Below are 22,529 nucleotides of genomic sequence, written 5' to 3' on the forward strand. Positions count from 1 at the left end.
GGATAACGGAGAAGAGCGGCAGTGCCACGGCTTCTAAACCTTATATAGGAGGATCACAACGGGTGTCAGAAGTGACACCCGGGGCGATTTGTCTATTAGTATAGGTACTACTACTCCCATCATGGAACATTCTGTTCCATGCTGAGAGTAGTAGTACTATGTAAAAATAAAGAAAAAAAGTTAAAAACACACACACAGTTTATTAAACACATTATTGAAATACTGTACATTACTAATAAAAAGTTTAACAAAATTAATTAAAAATATATATATATATATATATTATTTTTACATTTAAATGGCCCCTTTCTACATATTTATTATTGTTGGCTACATTTTTAGTTTTCTGCCCGCCCACATAAATTGATCCCTTTTTAAAAATCAATAAAAATTTTGTTCTAAAAAATACAAATTTCCTTCAATTCAATTTTTTCCGTCACTACTGTATCTTTTTTTTTTTTTACCCTAAGAAATTTTCATAAAAAAAGGTATCTTTAACCCTTTTTTGGATCGCTAAAGTCCAAAAAAAAAAAAAAAGAATAAAGACTGCCTGCAAAAACGCCAAAGTTAAAACCCACTTAGCGTTTTTTCACTCCCATAGACTATGAGAGTAAAATGCTAAGATTTTTCCCCCCAAAAAAATGCCAAAGTCTCAACAAGAGCTCGTTTTTGAAAAACTGGCAAGGAGACAAAAATAGCTGAAAAACACCAAAAGGATAAAAAATAATGTCAAACTGAAAAAATCCAAGTGGATTTGCCCAAAAAAACTTAGTGGAAACCTAGCCTTATGGCACCATACATTTAGCAGTTTTACTACTGTAGTGCTTAGAATACAGGGTGTCACTAATACATCTATTCTCTGTGTTTTAGAAGCCCATTCCCACCTGGTGATCGTGTTACTTTTAATGGCAAGTCATGCGTATGCCAAAAATGTACGGTCTCCCCCACTGTTGGCAACAGCAATATCTCTATCCAGTCCCTGAGAAGTAAGTTTCCTTTGGTTACTTTAAAGTATTAATCCCATCCTGAGAAGTTATGGTTAGGGGGATAACAAGCTGATCAGTGGGAGTCCGACCGCGTGGACCCCCATTGATCCTAAGAATGGGGAGAAAATATTTTTTTTTTCTTTTTTTTGGGAATTAACTGAGTGACCAGCACTCTATTCGTTCTCTATAGAGCCGCCAAACATTTCCGTGTGCTGACCCCCCCCCCCCCCCCACCCATCAGCCTGGTATCCCCTATACTAAGGTGTATTCACACACACAGGATCCGCAATTGCAGATTTTACTAGGCAATTCTTCATTCTATTTTTTAATGCCTTGTAAAATGCACAACTGCAGCTTCCAATCCACATCTGATCCAATATGTGTGAATACACCCTTAAAGCATACACAGTCTGAACCTGATTTTACAGATTATATCTGAATAGAATCTACATAAAATGCTGATCAACTTTGTAATCCTTTACATTACCGATCTTGAGTTACAGCCTGCACTTTATTATTTATACTCCAGAGCTGCATACACAATTCTACAAGCTTCAGAGCTGAACTCTCCCAGCATTCTTACACTGAATAATTTTGCATGTCAGAAACTGAATCAGTATCTAAATGTATGGACAGCTCAACAACAAAAATTGTATGAAGTTAACTGGGTAAACCTGTACCCGCAGGTGTGGTAAATAGTAGAATATAAAGAAAATCAGAGTCCCAGTACCTCAAGCAAAAATGGATGTACAATGGATATTTGATAAAAATTATTATTTTATAATTAAAGGGGTATTCCAGGCAAAAACTTTTTTTTATATATCAACTGGCTCCGGAAAGTTAAACAGATTTGTAAATTACTTCTATTAAAAAATCTTAATCCTTCCAATAGTTATTAGCTTCTGAAGTTTTCTGTCTAACTGCTCAATGATGATGTCATGTCCCGGGAGCTGTGCATGATGGGAAAATATCCCCATAGGAGCTGCACAGCTCCTGGGACGTGAGTCATCAGTTAGACAGAAGAGAGCAACTCAACTTCAGAAGCTAATAACTATTGGAAGGATTAAGATTTTTAATAGAAGTAATTTACAAATCTGTTTAACTTTCCAGAGCCAGTTGATATACAAAAAAAAGTTTTTGCCTGGAATACCCCTTTAATTAAATAAGATCACATATAAACAGTCACAGGGCCCTTGTAATGTACAAATACCCAATATTACAATAATAAAGAAGAAATCCTGCAAAGTAAAAAACACACAAATAAAATGTCCCAAAAAATAAAGTCTTATAATAATGCAGATCTTAATGATGTGGTGTAATGAATACGGTGGTAATAAAAAATGCTGAAAAATATATATGGACCGGTGTAAAAACAATTAGATAGCAAGTTCTTGATCTATCACAGAGTAATTATAATCACATATGGTGTGGTTAATATACCGCTCACCAGCTTAGTGTGCAGATCTGGGATAATGGCACGTTGTATCGCTTGTAGCATGCAAGTCCCGGGCGTCCGTTCTTGTTATCCAGTTCACTGCAGTGGCTCCCCACACTGAATACAAACGGCTCCAATGGAGCCTCAGTGTGGACCACGTCTGGTCTCACCGATCCGGCAAGAGCGTGAACAGTGAGTTTCGGCGAAGTTGGCGTCACGGGTCGGCTGATCGATTCCCAGCTGGTATAGTGAAGCGATGATGTAATAAAACACTGATGGAAGCGTTATAGTAAGGGGAGAGTATTGAAGATTGCAGAACGCTGATATTGCAGGTCACTAATGTCTCCAAATGCATGCAATGTGCAGCACAATGTGAATCAACTGCAGTGGATCCTGGCTCCAGTAGAGATAGCAATCCTATGCAGAAAAATTTATAATAGTCCAGAACATGGTTATAGGGGGAAAAAAGCTTTGTAGCTTTATATGAATAGTGCTCAATAAAGACAGCCATCGGCTGTCCAGTCATGCTGGGAGTTGTAGTTTTGAAACCTCTGGAGGTCCGCAGGTTGATGAAGACCACTGCGGCCTTCGTCATCATCCAGCTTCCCCTCGGCGGGAAGTTAGGGTGAGCTGGTCTGGGCCATCTATGCTGCAGGGACCGTCCGGTGGGGATGGTTAGTTGTTGCGGGCTGTCCATTTTCACCAGGGGGGGACTCTTCTCCGCACTTCGTGCCCGGACTAGTGACGTTGCCTTGACGACGAAGCACAGGGACATTGCGCATGAAGGTCCCTGTGCGTCATCGTCAAGGCAACGTCACTATTCCAGGGCCTGAAGCGCGGAGAAGAGCCCCCCCCGGAGAAAATGGACAGCCCGCAATGACTAATCCTCCCCACCGGACGGTCCCTGCAGCATAGACGGACCAGCTCACCCTAACTTCCCGCCGATTGGAGGTGAGTACAAAACAAAGGGGGGGGGGGGGCTGGATGATTACGAAGGCCTCAGTGGTCTTCAACCTGTGGACCTCCAGAGGTATCAAAACTACAACACCCAGCATGCCCGGACAGGAGTTATAGTTTTGCAACATCTGGAGGTCCGCAGGTTGAAGACCACTGATGAAGGGATTGACAGGCGGAGAGCTCACTCGAGTATAAGCGGAGGGGGTGTTTTCAGCACGAAAAATTGTGCTGAAAAACTCGGCTTATACTCGAGTATATACGGTAATACAAAAATAATAAAAAAATTATAAAAACATCCAGATCTGGAGGTGTTTATTATTCCTTATTGAGCACTATTTATATGAGGCTGCAAAGGACAGTTTAGTCCCCCTATAACCATGTTCTGGACTATTATTCCTATTACTGCATAGGATTGTTATCTCTACTGGAGCCAGGATCCACTGCAGTTGATTCACATTGTGCTGCACATTGCATGCATTTGGAGACATCAGTGACCTGCAATATCAGCGTTCTGCAATCTCCTCAACTTTAATACTCTCACCTTACTATAACGCTTCCATCAGCGTTTTATTAGATCAGTGTTTTATTATGTGGTGGCCCAGTACAGAAGTGGCCCTTCTGTACACTGTTTGGTCCCTTCAGGTAGACTCAGTCCCAGTCCCCTGGCCCCACACTCCTCAGGACTCTCATCACCCTCTTATGTTGTGTAGAGTTAATATAGTAATGTGGTAAATAAGTGTTTATACCTTTAAATGTTGTTACTGAGCATCTGTAACCAAGGAAGGTGCCAGTACCAGGTGACTTGTAGGTGACCTATGGGAGTCCTCCAAATTGCTCCCATATATATCCAGGGAGGAGCTAGCCTAGTCAGTCAAGGAGAGGAGTAGAGTTCATGCTTAGTACAGTACAGTACAATAAAGACCTGAGAGTGTCTGGTGTTGCTAAGGGAGACCAAGGCCTAACCACGCAGCCACAGTTCGATCATAAGTGAGCCCCCTTCAGGTGAAAGTCAAAACCTGGTAAGCAATTACAGGGGAGAAGTCTAGTCAGAATAATCATGTCTAAAGTTAGTATGGGACTGCATAATTGAGTGCAAGTACACTACAAGTCCCAGCGAGCCCGCAAGTCTCCTAAAGTCACTGGTCATCTCCTTGGGCCTAACGGAGCTGTAAAGACTATACCATCTGTCTGCCTCAGTAAAGCTGCCGTTGTTCTGTAACCTTGCATCGGAGTGATTATTTGCCCTGCGCCTGGCCCAGGAACCAGCGGCCAAACCTTGAGTGGTATAGAGGATAACCACGCCCTGGCATCACGAATGCCAAGGGTTAATAACATCTGCTCTAAGGGTTACAACATCTGCCCTTCCATCACACCCCTCACCACAATTACATCAGCACTTCACTATACAAGCTGGAGATCGATCAGCTGACCTGTGGCGTCAGACTCCAACTCCAACGAGACTCACTGTTCACGCTCTTGCCGTGCGCTGGATTGGTGAGACCAGACGTGGTCCACACTGAGGCTCGATTGGGGCCGTTTGTATTCAGTGTGGGGGAGCCACTGCAGAGCTGACCGGATAACAAGAGTGGAGCTGACGACCGGGGCTTGCATGCTACAAGCCATAAAACGTGCCATTAACCCAGATCTGTACAGTAAGCTAGTGAGCGGTATAATAACCACACCATATGTGATTATTATTTCTCTGTGATAGATTGCTCCAAGTCATATCTCATCAAAAACTCATCAAAAACTAATTGTTTTTACACCAATCCATATATATTTTTCAGTATTTTTATTACCACAGTATTCATTATACCACATCATTAAGATCTGCATTATTATAAGACTTTATTTTCTGGGACATTTTATTTGTGTGTTTTTTTACTTTGCAGGATTTCTTCTTTATTATAGTAATATTGGGTATTTGTACATCACAAGGGCCCTGTGACTGTTTATATGTGACCTTTTTAATCAATTATTAAATTATAATTTTTATTAAATATCCATTGTACATCCATTTTTGGTTGAGCCCGCAGGAACCCTGGCCAGGACTACACAAATTTGTGATTGTGGACCTGAGGAAGGCGCGAGTGAGCGCCGAAACGCGTTGTCCTGTTTTACCTTTTGACTTCTTTTTCTAATAAAAGTTAGTCCTGCGTAAGTGCTGGCTCATACCTCTGTTTCATTTCACCCATCGCCACACAGTAGAGCTCTCAAAAAAAATAAAAATTTCACTCTACCTACAGAGGTAGCCAGCGCCATCTGCCATCTTGATCCCTGATGCATAAAGATATTTTTACTGCGCTTGTAAGGTTGAGATAAATTACCCTGCAAAACCTAATTTTTACTTTACTCCATTACCAAGGGCACTATAAGAATAAATAAATAAATAATAATATTATTATTGTTATTATTATTATTATTATTACAACCTGGTACAAAAAAAGCAGAAATAAAGGTAATTAAAACTTGGTATGAAATAAAGCAGATATATTGTGTGCAGGCAGTATATCCAAACAACAAACACAGATCACCTTCACTTGTTTTATAACTTATATCCAACACTATAAAAAAAAATCTAGTATTGGTTAATTCTAACACATCCTGACATTAGGATTCTAGATCTGTTTATCTGGATGGAGTAAATGGAGCTTCAGTAAATGCATAGAGGGAGAAATGTTTGGTTAGTGCAGAGAAGCAGATGTGGAATGGACTTGGAACACAGCGGGGGGTTCACAAGATTAGTCATTAGATCTGACATACAGAGGGATGAGCGGCGGCGGCAAGAGACTCTGCAAATATGTAAAGCCTAGAGAATGACATGTACCGTACACAGTGTGACAGCCAGCCTGGCACTTTACTACCAAGCTATGGCAAGGCTTAGCTTATTTCAGAATGTACATTGTCTACAACACAGCTTCTGATCCCTACAGCGTATGTTTATCTTAACACACCACTTTACAGTAATAAGTACATTTGTTAATAAAGTTTGTTGCATTACCGTATTGATCTATACATCCCATATTATACTCCAGAACTGCATTCACTATTCTGCAGGTGGAGTCACTGTGTACATGCATTAGGGTAGTGTCACACTTAACGGATCCACAGCGTAAAATACCCTATCAGCCGGTGACCCGGCCCATTTTGTGCCTACAGCTCTTGCTACCCTTACAGTACATTTCCTGTACTGATCCTGAGTTGCTTCTTATATTCTACTCTGGAGCTGTACTCACTATTCTGCAGGAGGGGTCACTGTTTGCATACATTACATTGCTTATCCTGCACTGATCCTGAGTTATATCCTATATTATACTCCAGAGCTGTACTCACTGTTCTGCTGGTGGAGTCACTGTGTACATACATTACATAGCTTATCCTGCACTGATCCTGAGTTATATCCTGTATTATACTCAAGTGCTGTACTCACTGTTCTGCTGGTGAGGTCACTGTGTACATACATTACATTACTTATCCTGTACTGCTTTTGAGTTATATCCTGTATTATACTTCAGAGCTGCACTCACTATTCTGCTGGTGGAGTCACTGTGTACATACATTACATTACTTATCCTGTACTGACCCTGAGTTATATCCTGGATTATACTCCAGAGCTGTACTCACTATTCTGCTGGTGAGGTCTCTGTGTAGATACATTACAATATGGTACTTATCCTGTACTGATCCCGAGTTATATCCTGTATTATACTCCAGAGCTGCACTCACTATTCTGCTGGTGGAGTCACTGTATACATACATTACATTACTTATCCTGTACTGACCCTGAGTTACATCCTGTATTATACTCCAGAGCTGTACTCACTATTCTGCTGGTGAGGTCACTGTGTACATACATTACATTACTTATCCTGTACTGACCCCGAGTTACATCCTGTAGATCTTTTATTAAAAAATATAAAACATTACAAAAAGAACAAACATCACCATAACAATAATACAAACAACATACACCTGTATAATATATACAAAAATGAGTCCATATTAGTCCAAAAATGTCCAACCAAGTATCTTCTGGTCCAGCCTCATTCTCACCAAACACACCGCTATAATAACAACAACTACTAAACACTCTACAATAATAATAATACTTACAGTAATAATAATAACAGTAATAATAATAACAACAATAATAACTAAAAAACTGGTCCGGTTGCATTTCCCCACCCAAAATAATAAATATGTCAAACCACCAACAAACACCGCAAACAGAAAAACAGAATATACAATGTATTTTTTATTTTTTATTTTATTTTTTTTTTTGGCCCTGAGCTGGTCCCGCATCCCATGCCCCCAGTACATGATAACAGACGTCCATGAACCAGTCCAGGATTTTTTTTTTTTTTTATAAAAAGTCCCACACAGAAACCCCCCTCCCCCCATCTACCCACCACCCAACCTAACACTGAACCCCAACACAACACAACCCCTAGAAAAAAAACACAATATATATATATATATATATATATATATATATATATATATATATACATATATACACATATACATAAATGTACAAACAAAACAAATATATACAAAATAATGCAAACTATACAAACCAAACAACAAACAACAATAAGGCTTTTCAATCACACAAACCCCTAAAGCTCAAGTTCAGTGCCTGCAAGCCCTATATCACCATATATCTACAGCACAAAACAAAAAGACTAATGTGCCAGCATCAGCCCACCACCAGGGGGAGACAACAGGCTAAGGCACTTTAAAGGCAGAGCCCCTCCACAGACGAGAGGCCCTGCCAGCACCCAGCCTCTCGTACTCCAGAGAACGCACCTTCACCAGGTCACCAAGAATGTTCCTAACCACCTCACCCACAGGGAGGATTTTACGCTGCGTCGACACTAAACACCGTGCGTTCCACGTGTAATACCTGACCACTGAGCTGACTAGGAATAAAGTGCACCGGTCCCAGCCTCCAAGGTTCCTGAATGCCCCATAGGCCCATTCCGCATAGGAGAGACTGGCCAGCCGAGGCCAACCAATGGAAGCGCCCACCCTGTTGTAAACCTCTGTGTTAAAGGGACAATGAAGCAGAAAATGCTCCATGCTTTCCAGCATGCCTCCACACTCTTCGCGGGGACATCCCCGGTCATCAGAGCTCCTGCACTTCAGATTGTCCCTCACACACAGTTTCCCATGGAAGCAGCGCCAAGTCAAGTCCCAAAACTTCAAGGGGATCCTGATAGAATTCAAAAGCTCTAAACCCACCTCCAGATCCCGACTTGGGCAGTCCTTGAGCGCCAATGGCCTCTGGAAATGAGAAGACAGGACCCTCTTGTCAAGGAATTTCCTCGACAGAGTCCTAATCTCCCACATCCCCAGACCCCACCGACGAATAACCTTCAGAACCGGGGTAGCATAAACCGGGAGATGCCCGTGTGGTGTGCGAAGATCCTTCACTTGCCCTCCTGTCTCCCATTCCTGGAAGAAAGGCCGAAACCATCCCCTACAGGAGGATACCCACGGAGGAGCCCTCTCTGACCAGAGGTTTGCTATATTGGTCTTAAGAAAGGTATTCACTAGGAACACCACAGGATTGACCATACACAACCCCCCTAGTCTCCTCGTACGGTAAGTAACCTCCCTCTTCACTAGGTTCAGTCTATTCCCCCATAACATTTGGAAGAACACACTGTAGACCCGGGTCCAAAGAGGTTCTGGCAACATGCATACATTGCCCAGATATATCAGCAAAGGGAGCAGGAAAGTTTTCATCAGGTTAACCCTTTCCCGGAGGGTCAAAGACCAACCCTTCCACTGATCCACCTTCTGAGCGGCGATCTTAAGCCTGCTTTCCCAGTTTTGTTTGGGGTAATCCCCTTGACCAAATTCGATGCCGAGGACTTTTGCGGATTCCTGGGGCTCTGGAAGGGCGTCCGGGAGATCAAAATCAGGATCTCCCCCTCCCAGCCAGAGACTCTCACACTTATCCTGATTGATCTTGGACCCGGATGCCTCCGAGTAGCGGTCCACCTCTGACATCACCCATTGGCCTTCCTCTTGTGAGGAGACAAACACGGTGACATCATCAGCATACGCTACCGCCCTCAGAGCCAAATCCGGCACCACCAGGTCCATTCTCACCCCCGCCAACGGTCCACAATCAATTCTTCTAAGGAAAGGATCGATTGCAAACACGTACAGCAAAGGGCTCAAAGGACAACCCTGACGGACACCAGACCCAACCTCAAAAGAGCAGCCAATCCAACCATTCACAAGCGGGAAACTCTCTGCCCCTACATACAAGGTCTTAAGCCAATCAACAAACCCCCCTGGCAGACCATATCTCAGAAGGACAGACCAGAGGTACTCATGGTTAACCCGATCAAACGCTTTTGCCTGATCCAAGGACATCAAGTACCCCTTCCAGTGGCCAGCCCTACCCTGCTCCACAGCCTCCCGGACACTGAGTACAGCACTAAATGTACTGCGGCCCGGAACAGAGCAATGCCGAGCCCCCGAAAGGAGCCGGGGTGCAAACTCCACCAACCGGTTAAACAGCACTTTTGCCAGAATCTTTCTGTCCGCATTGAGAAGTGCTATGGGACGCCAATTCTCAATGTGGGACGGGTCTTTACCCTTTGACAGGATGATCAGCGCTGACCTCCTCATTGACTTTGGCAGAGTGCCCGAGGATAGACACTCATTAAAAACCGCGGTCAAGAGGGGAACCAAAGTGTCCTTAAAGGTCTTATAGAACTCAGATGTTAAGCCATCCGGACCGGGTGACTTCTTGAGGGCAAGCCCATCAATAGCCATCCTGACTTCCTCTTCCCGGATCATCTCTGTCAAAACGTCAAGAGAGGGGTCTACTCCTGGTTCAGGGACGGTTTCAGCCAAGAAAGCTGATACCTTATCTCGATCTAGATCCTTCCTTCCCAAGAGGTGCGAGTAGAAGGATCTGACGACCTCCAGGATCCCTGATCTGGACCTTTTCAAGGATCCCGTACTATCAATCAGTCCTGAGACTACTTTACTATTCACTGACATCTTGCAGTTTCTGTAAGGGTCGGGCGAGCGGTACTTCCCGTAATCCCTCTCAAAAACCAAAGATGCGTGCCTATCGTACTGGCACTTCATCAGCAAGGACTTCACTCTGGAGATATCATCACGACTACCTCCAGTCGAGACAAGGTGCTCAAGTTTCTTCCTCAGGCCCTGGTACAAGCAGTACCTGTTTAGGCTTCTGAGGCCCGAGAGCTGGCGGAAGAATCTCGCAACCCTTTCCTTGAAGATCTCCCACCACTCTGACTTACTGCTACAAAGGCCCAGCAATGGTACCTGGCTCTGAAGAAAATCCTCAAAGGACTGTCTTATCTCCGCTTCTTCCAAGAGAGACGAATTCAACTTCCAATAGCCTCTGCCCATCTGGGGGGTCTCTGTGACATTCAGAGAAAACAAAATTAAACAGTGATCGGAGAACTCCACCTCAACAACAGACACTGCTGAAGAGACGGCTTCCTCCTTTAAATAAAACCTGTCTATCCTAGACCTACAACTACCCCTATGATAGGTGAAACCCGCGTGGCCTGGGGTGTGCCAGATGTGGACATCCACCAGGCGAGCCTCACTCGCTATGCTATTAAGGGCGACGCTATCATAAGTCAGCTTGTCTCTGGCACCTCCCCTGTCTTGGGGCCTCGTGACAGCATTAAAGTCCCCTCCAAAGACCACCTGCCGACTTGTAAAAAGATAGGGCTTGATCCTCATAAAGAGACACTTCCGGTCCCACTTAGACTGTGGGCCGTAGATGTTAATAAGGCGAAGTTCTTGTCCCCTCATGAGGACATCCTGTATTATACTCCAGAGCTGCACTCACTATTCTGCTGGTGAGATCACTGTGTACATACATTACATTACTTATCCTGTACTGATCCTGAGTTATATCCTGTATTATACTCCAGAGCTGCACTCACTTTTCAGCTGGTGGGGTCACTGTGTACATACATTACATTACTTATCCTATACTGACGCTGAGTTATATCCTGTATTATACTCCAGAGCTGTGCTCACTATTCTGCTGGTGAGGTCACTGTGTAGATACATTACAATATGGTACTTATCCTGTACTGATCCCGAGTTATATCCTGTATTATACTCCAGAGCTGCACTTACTATTCTGCTGGTAGAGTCACTGTATACATAAATTACATTACTTATCCTGTACTGACTCTGAGTTATATCCTGTATTATACTCCAGAGCTGCACTCACTATTCTGCTGGTGGAGTCACTGTGTACATACATTACTTATCCTGCACTGAATGTGAGTTATATCCTGTATTATTCTCCAGTTCTGTACCCACTATTCTGTCATTCACAACTAAGTTCATAAATTTACCATGCAGGCCATGCCTATTTTGTCAGGGCCGTACCAGGAACCAATTTTTAAATACCCTGACATAAACATATAGTAAATTTAGTTTACGCTATTTTAACTTTAAAAAATGCAAATTATGAAACAAATGTGATTACAAAATTTGTCCCTTTGCGTTTTAAATCTGCCACTTTCCCTTACACAGCCACAAAGTTGCATGATAAGAGTGTCCACCATCAGGGGGGGCTAACTACATATGGATTATTCCTGTCATTTCTGTACTCAACAAGAGCTGTAAAATGAGTAGACAGTGAGCTCCCTCTAGTGGAGACTGAAAACTTTGTTACACCATATAATGTTGTACCATCAGGCTGACAATGTGCTATTTTTCACCATTTACAGACTGTGGTGGTTGCGGTTTGGAAATAAAAAATGGCCAGTCTTTGGTTGCTCTGGAAAAACACTGGCACTTGGACTGCTTCAAATGCAAGACCTGTGGTGTCCACTTAAAAGCAGAATATATTAGCAAGTAAGTACAGGGGCATCACACACCAACATGGGTAGCATGTTCTTAATGATAACCACATATGACCGCCATTATTTTGCCATAGATTTTGTTTCACATCTCTTCTCACACTGAATGGCATATCAGTCTACTATTACATTACAGTGCAGACCTATGTTCTACAGTCACTGCCCACTTTATTGATTACACCTTGCAAGTCCTGGGTTGAACCCTCTTTTGCCTTCATTCCTGGTGGCATACTTTCTACAAGGTGCTGGAAACATTACTAAGAGATTCAGGTCTATACTACAAATTTGCCCATCCATGATGACAATCTCTTGTTCTATCACATCCCAAAAGTGATCTATTGGATTGAGATGTGGTGACTGTGGAGGCCATTGGAGTATCGTGACCTCATTGTCATGTATGAGATGATGTGATCTTTGTGACATCCTGCTGGAAGAAGCCATAAGAGGATAAGTCCACTGTGGTCATAAAGAGAAAATGGATATGGTCCCAAACAATACTCAGGTAGTATACAAAAGAATAATACAATACAGAAATTTAGGTGCACTACTGTGGTAGATGTATACAATGACATTGGCTATCCCTCAACACTGATGTTAAAATTGAGACATTCGCCAGTGTATCCTTATATGAAGGACACACCAGAGCCCACACACCAATGCCAAGGTTTCTCAAATGGCGCGGGACCTAAAGCTAACCAACCTGTGCATAATAAGCAAAAACAAGGGGCCAGCAGGATCTGCTCCCCCAGTATAAATGCACAACTGCATTTTGGGTTGAGCACCTCCAGCCATTTCAGACCAGGTTTTTTGTTGTTGTTTAAAAAAGTATACAAAAGAAAAGAGAAACAGAGAGCACAATTACTAACAAGCGCACCAGTGTGAGCTAATAGGGCAGTAGTTCCCAGTGTCCATAGTAGGGATCGACCGATTATCGGGTTGGCAGATATTATCGGCCGATATTCATGATTTTGTAAGTTATCGGTATCGGCATCTAACCTTGCCAATAATGCAGATAATGCGGGCACTTTAAATCAATGAACTGCAGCGGCTTTTGCGGGGCCAGAGACCGCCGCCGCAGCCCGCTTCTCTCCCCCTGCCTGTCCTGGGGTCCTGAGTCCAACCACTGCCGCTGTCCAATTGCCTCCCCCTGCCTATCCTCTGGCCAGAGACCGCCGCCGCCGCTGCCCCATTGCCTCCCCCATCCCTGGTTTTATAATTACCTGTTCCCGGGGTCCACGCTACTTCTGGCTCCTGCGGCGTCCTGCGCTGTTGCTGTGCAATGACGAATGACGTCCTCAATGCGACATCACCGTCAGTGGCCTGGTGCACAGTGACAGCTCAGGACGCCGCCGGAGCCAGAAGTAGCTCGGACCCCGGGAACATGTAATTTTAAAACCAGGGATGGGGGAGGCAATGGGGCAGCGGCGGCAGCGGTCTCTGGCCAGAGGATAGGCTGGGGGGGGGAGGCAATCGGGCAGCGTCGGTGGTTGGACTCAGGACAGGCAGGGGGAGAGAAGCGAGTGGCGGCCTGATAAACTGTTTCTGGCCCTGCAAAAGCCGCTGCAGTTCATTGATTTAGAGCGCCCGCTTTAAATCATTGATCTGCAGCGGCTTCTGCGGGGCCAGAAACAGTTTATCAGGGTATACCCGCACACACCCTCATTTTACCAAGGATATTTGGGGGCATGTTAAAATGCACGAAATATCGGTATAAGTTATCAGTTATCGGCCTGAAAGTTCACAGGTTATCGGTATCGGCTCTAAAAATCAATCAATAATAATAATCAATATCGGTCGATACTTAGTCCATAGCTACCAAATTGCAGTACTGATGGGGTGCCTCGAGGCACGAAAACGGCCTGTGTGCGAAAACGGCTGTTAGCCTCTGAGCGCTCTCATCTAACGTCTCCCTGCTGCACGGAGGACCCGTGAATTCATTGACTACAAGGACAGCGAGTGCAAGTTCACCCTCCTCTACCTACTAGATCAATACTTAGGTAGGCTGACATGTTGAAACAATGCTCAATTGGTACTAAGAGGCCAAAGGTGTGCCAAGAACATGTCCCCAACCTTTTCACCTCCACCACTAGCATGAACCACTCATACAAGGCAGGATGGATCCATGCTTCTCTGGTGTTCATGCCATATTCTGACCCTACCATCTAAATGTTGCAGCTGGAATTGAGACACCTCAGACCAGGCAATGTTCTTCCAGTCTTCCTTTGTCCAATTATGGTGAGACTGTGCTAATAGCAGCCTTAATTTCTGTTTTTAGCTGACAGTTGTGGCACCCGGTGTGGTCTTATGTTGCTGTAGCCCATCTGCTTCAACATTCAATGTCTTGTGCGTTCAGAGAAGATATTCTGCATACCTTGATTGAGTGGTTATTTGAGATACTGTTGCCTTTCTGTCATCTTAAACCAGTATTCTCATTCTCCATACAACCAGTCTTTTCCACACAACTGCTGCTCATTGGACATTTTCAAATTTTTGGGATCATTTTCCCAGTGGATCAGCAGTTCCTAAAAAACTCAGACCAACAAACATGCAACCGTACATTCAAAGTTACATAAATCCCCTTTCTTTCCCATTCTGATGCTTGGTTTAAAGGGGTACTCCGGTGGAAAACTTTTTTTTTTTTAATCAACCGGTGCCAGAAAGTTAAACAGATTTGTAAATTACTTCTATTAAAAAATCTTAATCCTTCCAGCACTTATTAGCTGCTGAACACTGAAGAGGAAATTCTTTTCTTTTTGGAACACAGTGCTCTCTGCTGACATCACGAGCACAGTGCTCTCTGCTGACATCTCTGTCCATTTTAGGAACTGTCCAGAACAACATATGTTTGCTATGGGGATTTTCTCCTACTCTAGACAGTTTTTAAAATGGACAGAGATGTCAGCAGAGAGCACTGTGCTCGTGATTCAGCAGAGAGCTATGTGTTTCAAATTATTCAGCATTCAAATTATTCAATATTCAGCAGCTAATAAGTACTGGAAGGATTATGCTTTTTAAATAGAAGTAAATTACAAATCTGTTTAACTTTCTGGCACCAGTTGATTTAAAAAAAATAAAATAAAATAAAATAAAAAGTTTTCCACGGGAGTACCCCTAAGTTGTCATGACCACATCTACATGCCTAACTATTTGAGATGACAAGCAATCAAATAGGTGTACCTAATAAAGTGGCAAGTGAGTGTATATCATGGTGTCCAGAAAGCTAGGTGACAGCCTTTATGGGCACTGGTTTGTTTAGAGAGAAACTGCAGCTGCACCCCCTCCTCCCTTTGTAACACTTACCCTGCTCCTCTTCAATCAGTTCTTAATTACTGAGGAGGCTCCTTAGACCCTGCAGATAGGGTAAGAAGAGCTACAGGGTTGCAGGAGGGTAAGGAAGATGCTGCTAATTCCATTGGGCCCCACACACTAGTTTGAGAAAGATTTGATGCTGCGTTCCCTTTTCTCCTGGCCCATCAATGGCCCAGCCGCTCAGGTGTGCATGCATTTGAAGCACAGCCAAATTGATGTGAATGAGGTCATCTGTAGTCCTGGCCCCCCTGTCTGCAGTCTCTGAGGTTGGACAGCCCTCTGATCATAAAGTGGTATATGACTGTATCAGATGGGAATTTTACTACACTGACTACAGTTGTATTATGTAGCACTGTATGCCGATTATAGATTGCATCATTCCATTATATCAACCCTTAATGTCTTGTCTTTCTTGCAGAGATGGGATTCCTTATTGTGAAATGGACTATCATGCTATGTTCGGCATAAAGTGTGATCACTGTGAGAAGTTCATCACGGGGCGAGTGCTGGAGGTAAATGCACCAAAACGTCCCAACTGTTATGTGGAATGATGTATTATTGGTTGTCCCCGGTGAATGTTGCCTGTCCATATTGGTATAGTGTATAATTATATACGTAGGCACAGGGTGGGGAATAGGAGGGTGCTGGAGAAGCAAGGAACCAAAGTTATCTGGATGGCAAACTCTGCTGAGAAGAGTCATGGTTGCTAGATTGTGTCATGGTGGCTTGGGCCAGATGGAGAAGAAAAGGCAAAGTGAACAAATACATCACCTCTAGTCACTGGATGTCACTGCACTGTAATCACTTTTATGTGGTAGAGGGACAATTGGACCCCAATTGAGCTTGTGTACTCAAAATCAGTGGGATGTTCAACATTTGCACCCCCCCTCATTAGAATACTGTGACAAATTCTTTCAATATGGATGCTGGTTCTATACAATTAGAGGGTGAGCCCTATTGGTATTGTTGGTAAAATATTCTTTGGTTTGTTTTGGACATTCTGAAGTCTTTAGTGTGTATATAAGTTATGGGAACAAAATACATTTGAAACCATCGGGCCACTGATGACCCTGGGGTTTAACACCCTTAAAGGGGTACTCCAGTGGAAAACTTTTTTTTTTGCCAGAAAGTGAAATATATTTGTAAATTACTTCTATTAAAACAATCTTAATCCTTTTAGTACTTTTTAGCAGCTGTATGCTACAGAGGAAATTCTTTACTTTTTGAATTTTTTTTGTGTTGTCTACAGTGCTCTCTGCTGACACCTCTGTCCATGTCAGGAACTGTCCAGAGTAGCATAGGTTTGCTCTGGGGATTTTATCCTGCTCTGGACAGTTCCTGATATGGGCACCAGGTGTCAGCAGAGAGCACTGTGGACAACACAAAAAAGAAATGTAAAAAAATAAAGATTTTCCTCTGTAAAGATTTGCTAAAAAGTACTGAAAGGATTAAGATTTTTTAATAGAAGTAATTTACAAATCTGTTAAACTTTCTGGCACCAGTTAATTTAAAAAAAAAAGTTTTCCACCGGCGTACCCCTTTAAATGTGACCTCCCTCCCCCCATATATAAAATATATATCTTTATTAGTTCTTAACTAGGGCTGTAAATACTGCAGCCTAAAAATATCCCCTTTAGGTTCTGTTGTATTTCATTGAACATCTTCTCGACACTTGTCTGAGCGCCTTTCATGCCTAGTGGGAGGTTTCTCATATTTATTTATTTTTCACGTTATTCCCCAGTATGTAGAGATTTAGGACTCAGCTGTTTCTCAAGTTTTGGTTCTGAGCATCTTCACTGCAGATGGGGCTATGAATGAATTATTAAGTAATTGGTTTGTCAGATATGGCGACTCCGGTAATAGACAGGACACCCTTCCCCAAAGCCTCATAGCTAAAGAATAGGTGGCGGCTGCCATGTGATTTTTGGAAAGAGAAAACAGACTTTTCTTTTTTTTTTCTTGACCGTCGTGTATGTACAACGGGAGGAGGAAAATCGATCACAGAGGGGATAACTTATACCTGTTTTAGTGTCAGAGGTCAGAAGTTATGTGGAATTAAAGGGGTTATCCAGGAAAAAACTTTTTTTATATATCAACTGGCTCCAGAAAGTTAAACAGATTTGTAAATCACTTCTATTAAAAAATCTTAACCCCTTAAGGACCAAGGACGTACCGGTACGTCCTTGGTCCTGCTCTTCTGATATAACGCGGGGTTACACAGTAACCCCGCGTCATATCACGGCGGGCCCGGCGTCATAGTGAAGCCGGGACCCGCCTCTAATAGCGTGCAGCGCCGATCGCGGCGCCGCGCGCTATTAACCCTTTAGCCGCGCGCTCATCGCGGCATCCCGAACAGCTGACAGGACAGCGGGAGGGCCCCTTCCTGCCTCCTCGCTGTCCGATCGCCGAATGACTGCTCAGTGCCTGAGATCCAGACATGAGCAGTCATGCGGCAGAATCGTTGATCACTGGTTTCTTATGAGAAACCAGTGATCAACATAGAAGATCAGTGTGTGCAGTGTTATAGGTCCCTATCGGACCTATAACACTGCAAAAAAAAAGTGAAAAAAAAAAGTGAATAAAGATCATTTAACTCCTCCCCTATTAAAAGTTTGAATCACCCCCCTTTTCCAATAATAAAAAAAACACAGTGTAAATAAAAATAAAAATAAACATATATGGTATCACCGCATGCGGAAATGTCTGAATTTTTGGTCACTTTTTATATCATTTAAAAATGAATAAAAAGCGATCAATAAGTCATATCAATGCAAAAATGGTACCGTTAAAAACTTCAGATCACGGCGCAAAAAATGAGCCCTCATACCGCCCCATACACGGAAAAATAAAAAAAGTTATAGGGGTCAGAAGATGACAATTTTAAACGTATTAATTTTCCTTCATGTAGTTATGATTTTTTCCAGAAGTCAGACAAAATCAAACCTATATAAGTAGGGTATCATTTTAATCGTATGGATCTACAGAATAAATACCAGGTGTCATTTTTACCGAAAAATGTACTATGTAGAAACAGAAGCCCCCAAAAGTTACAAAACAGCGTTTTTTTTTTCAATTTTGTCGCACAATGATTTTTTTTCCCGCATCACCGTAGATTTTTGGGCAAAATGACTGATGTCATTACAAAGTAGAATTGGTGGCGCAAAAAATAAGCCATCATATGGATTTTTAGGTGCAAATTTGAAAGAGTTATGATTTTTTAAAGGCAAGGAGCAAAAAACGAAAATGCAAAAACAGAAAAACCCCCGGTCCTTAAGGGGTTAATCATGTCAGTACTTATGAGCTGCTGAAGTTGAGTTGTTCTTGTCTGTCTACGCGCTCTCTGATGACACGTGTCTCGGGAACCGCCCAGTTTAGAAGCAAATCCCCATAGCAAACCTCTTCTACTCTGTGCAGTTCCCGAGACAAGCAGAGATGTCAGCAGAGAGCACTGTTGCCAGACAGAAAACAACAACTCAACTTCAGCAGCTGATAATTATTGAAAGGATTAAGATTTTTTAATAGAAGTAATTTACAAATCTGTTTAACCTTCTGGAGCCAGTTGATATATAAAAAAAAGTTTTTTTCCTGGAATACCCCTTTAACTTGTCTTATATATTCCCCTGTGGATTTAATAAGAATGATACCCACAGTAAAATCCAGATTTAACGGGGATTTGTGCTGAAATCCATGACGGATTTGTGACAGATTATTTTTTTTTTAATCTATATGGACATACCCTTAAAGTTTATACTTGATTTTATAACAGTACTAGTACTGCAGCCCCTTCTAATGAATCATAGAGGATTCCTGCAGCTGGACCTCCACTGATGCTAAATCCCAGAAATGTAACATCATAAGAAATGGTAGGAAAACCCCTTGAAATTATTTTGCTTCAGCCTTATTATGGTAGACTGACCTGTGTATTCACCTAGGTCTACAGAAAATTCTTCTGATAGTCTTCTGACTTAAAGGGGTACTCCGCTGCTCAGCATGTGGAACAAGCTGTTCCGAATGCTGGAGCCGGTGCCGGGAGCTTGTGACGTCATAGCCATGCCCCCTCACGATGTCACGCTGCGCCCCCTCACTGCAAATCTATGGGAGGGGGCGTGACAGCCGTCACGCCCCCTCCCATAGACTTGCATTGAGGGGGCGGGGCGTGATGACATAAGGGGGTGGGGCTATGATTTCATGAGCTCCCGGCGCCGGTTCCAGCGCTCAGAACAGTTTGTTCCACATGCTGAGCAGCGGAGTACCCCTTTAAAGGGGTACTTGGGGGGGGGGGGGGGGGACTTTTTTTTTTTAATGAACTGGTGCCAGAAAGTTAAACAGATTTGGAAATTACTTCTATTAAAAAATCTTAATCCTTTCAGTACTTTTTAGCAGCTGTTTGCTACAAAGGAAAATCTTTATTTTTTGAATTTCTTTTTTGTGTTGTCCATAGAGCTCTCTTCTGACACCTGATGCCCGTATCAGGAACTGTCCAGAGCAGGAGAAAATCCCCATAGCAAACCTATGCTGCTCTGGACAGTTCCTGACACGGACAGAGGTGTCAGCAGAGAGCACTGTGGACAACACAACAAAGAAATTCAAAAAGTAAAGAATTTCCTCTGTAGTATACAGCTGCTAAAAATTACTAAAAGGATTAAGATATTTTAATAGAAGTAATTTACAAATCTGTTTAACTTTCTGGCACCAGTTCATTTAAAAAAAAAAAAAAAATGTTTTCCATCGGCGTAACCCTTTAAGGTAGTCATTAGGTAACATATGGATTTCTGCTCAGTTGAGGTGTAGACAACCTTTTTAAAAGGGTTATCCCAAGATTTAAAGTTTTTCCCTATTTACAAGAAGATATATAATAACTATTGGTGGATAGGGAAAAACTATGATAACTCATTGGTGGAGTCCGACCGCTGGGGCACCGACTGATCACAAAAACAGAAGTCAATTGTCTTCTGAGTGAATAGAGTATCGGTGTGCATGCTTGACCGCCGCTCCATTTATTCTCTTTAGGCTTCCAAACATTGCTAAGTGCTAAACGTGGTCATATACGGAAGGCCCATAGACAGGTGGCGGAGCATGGGCGCTACCACTACATTCACTCAGGGGACAATTGACCTTCACTGACATGTAACATGTATATGAAGAAGAATTGTTACAAAAACATTCTAACAAATTCTACTGGTTCCTTGTAGGCTGGAGAAAAACACTATCACCCAACCTGTGCACGATGTGTCCGCTGCAACCAGATGTTTGCCGAGGGGGAGGAGATGTACCTGCAAGGTGAGCATTCTGTGGTCTTCTCATGTACCCTCCATGAGACCTCTTATACATGAGTCTGTATGGTGCATGAAGGCTTACGATGGAAGCTATAAAAGTGGGGGGCTCCGCACAATATAATTACATACTGGGGTGCATACAGTAGGCAAAACAACAAATTATCAAAGAAAGAAAAAGAGGCTAAAACTGCAATTAGCATTCACACCCAAACAAATAAATATCTGAATTCCTGTATTGTTGCAAACAATTATATTTGATTAAATAGCCAACACATACAAAAACAAGCTAAAATCACATAAAAAGGTGCCCTATAACCGGGACACCATGACATGCATTTGGGGTGGGGGGTGGGGGGGGGGGGGTGTTGCGGAGCACGGAAAAATTTACAGTCAAGAAATTACATTACCACATAACAAAAAATAAATAACATGTAGAAAAATAATTGATAGTACACAAACCAAGCTAAAGTACCCCCTTGACAACCTAATAAACGAATAGTGACAATAAGTAAACTGGCATGTGGCAGATACTAGCAGAGTATGTGTAAAGTATATCAGGTAGAAAGCATAAATACCCAGTGTCTAACTAAAAGACACTTGCTTGCGGATGAGGGTATGTAAAAGTCCGTGCTCCACCAGACCCCATGCTTTCCGTTGCTAGAGGCAACTTCCTCAGGGGAGTAGTTATATTCTTTTTTTTTTTTTTTTTTTATATTAACGTTTTATTAATTTTATTCAAAGTACAAAGTTCAAGTAAAGTACAAAAACACCATCAATAAACAGGCATCGTAAGAAACGCGGTTGTCGATAGGGTACACACAGATGATGCGTACCATCACAATACAAAATCAGGTATTCAGTAACAAGACAGGATGTTGAATACATTAAAGTGAATAGTTAAAGACATGACAATTCAAACATCAATTAGTCAACTCAAGGTCCGAGATTCTATGTGATCAGGGTAGGTAAAATAAACAACAATGTGGTTGGTGTAAGCAACATATGGGAAGAAGAGGAGATGAGGACAGAAAGAAGGAGGAAGAAGAGACAGGAAAGGGTTCCAAAGGGACAGAAGGGAATGGGAACGAGGAAGACTACTAGGTTCGTAAGAAAGAGGTTGTAAAACTTACCCAGAGGGTCAGGAGGGCTTCAGAACAACATGGCAAAGCAATGAGGCATGGTGGCTATTTGTGAAAAATGGTCTGTTTAGGTAGAGGGAGCACCGGAAACCGGGCGTGCTGTAGGGCTTGGGGGACATATGTTTCCGAGTGAAAGATGCATGGACGTATAGTCCCTAGAGGATGTAAAATGTGTCCAAGGGTGCCAGACGGAGTTGTATTTGTCTCCTCAGGGGAGTAATGTCTATACGGAATTACCCACCTTATATACGTGCAGAAATGAATTGCATACGATGGCATACGATGGTCAAGGACTGCAATAAGGGTAATGAATAGTTAAATAGGTAGTGAAGATATAGCACAACGTAGTAGATTTTTTATATTTTATAGGGCCACGACCAACCTAAAGGTTATACTTTGGGGATGGTGAAGAAGGACAGTGTTAAACAATTCCCTGGAGTTAGCTCTGCTACTTTCTGTCTATAAATAGTGGACAGACCTGTATATAGCCAATGCAATTGTAAAAGACAGATGTTATATTTAGAAACAGTCGGACATTACTG

At 42.7% G+C, this 22,529-nt stretch overlaps 1 protein-coding gene across 7 annotated transcripts in view; it reads left to right on the plus strand.

Moving 5' to 3' along the window:
• Positions 1-22,529, plus strand: part of ABLIM2 (actin binding LIM protein family member 2) — a 167,136-nt gene that overhangs the window by 77,528 nt on the left and 67,079 nt on the right. For all 7 annotated transcript variants that reach the window (XM_056555044.1, XM_056555046.1, XM_056555049.1 and 4 more), the window contains exons 4-7: positions 871-986; positions 12,132-12,258; positions 15,991-16,084; positions 20,765-20,852. In XM_056555044.1, coding sequence (XP_056411019.1) covers positions 871-986; positions 12,132-12,258; positions 15,991-16,084; positions 20,765-20,852 — 425 coding nt within the window. The remainder of the gene's footprint in view (positions 1-870; positions 987-12,131; positions 12,259-15,990; positions 16,085-20,764; positions 20,853-22,529) is intronic.

The sequence above is a fragment of the Hyla sarda genome, chromosome 1 (genome assembly GCF_029499605.1).
Source record: "Hyla sarda isolate aHylSar1 chromosome 1, aHylSar1.hap1, whole genome shotgun sequence".
NCBI classification, from domain to species: Eukaryota; Metazoa; Chordata; class Amphibia; order Anura; family Hylidae; genus Hyla; species Hyla sarda.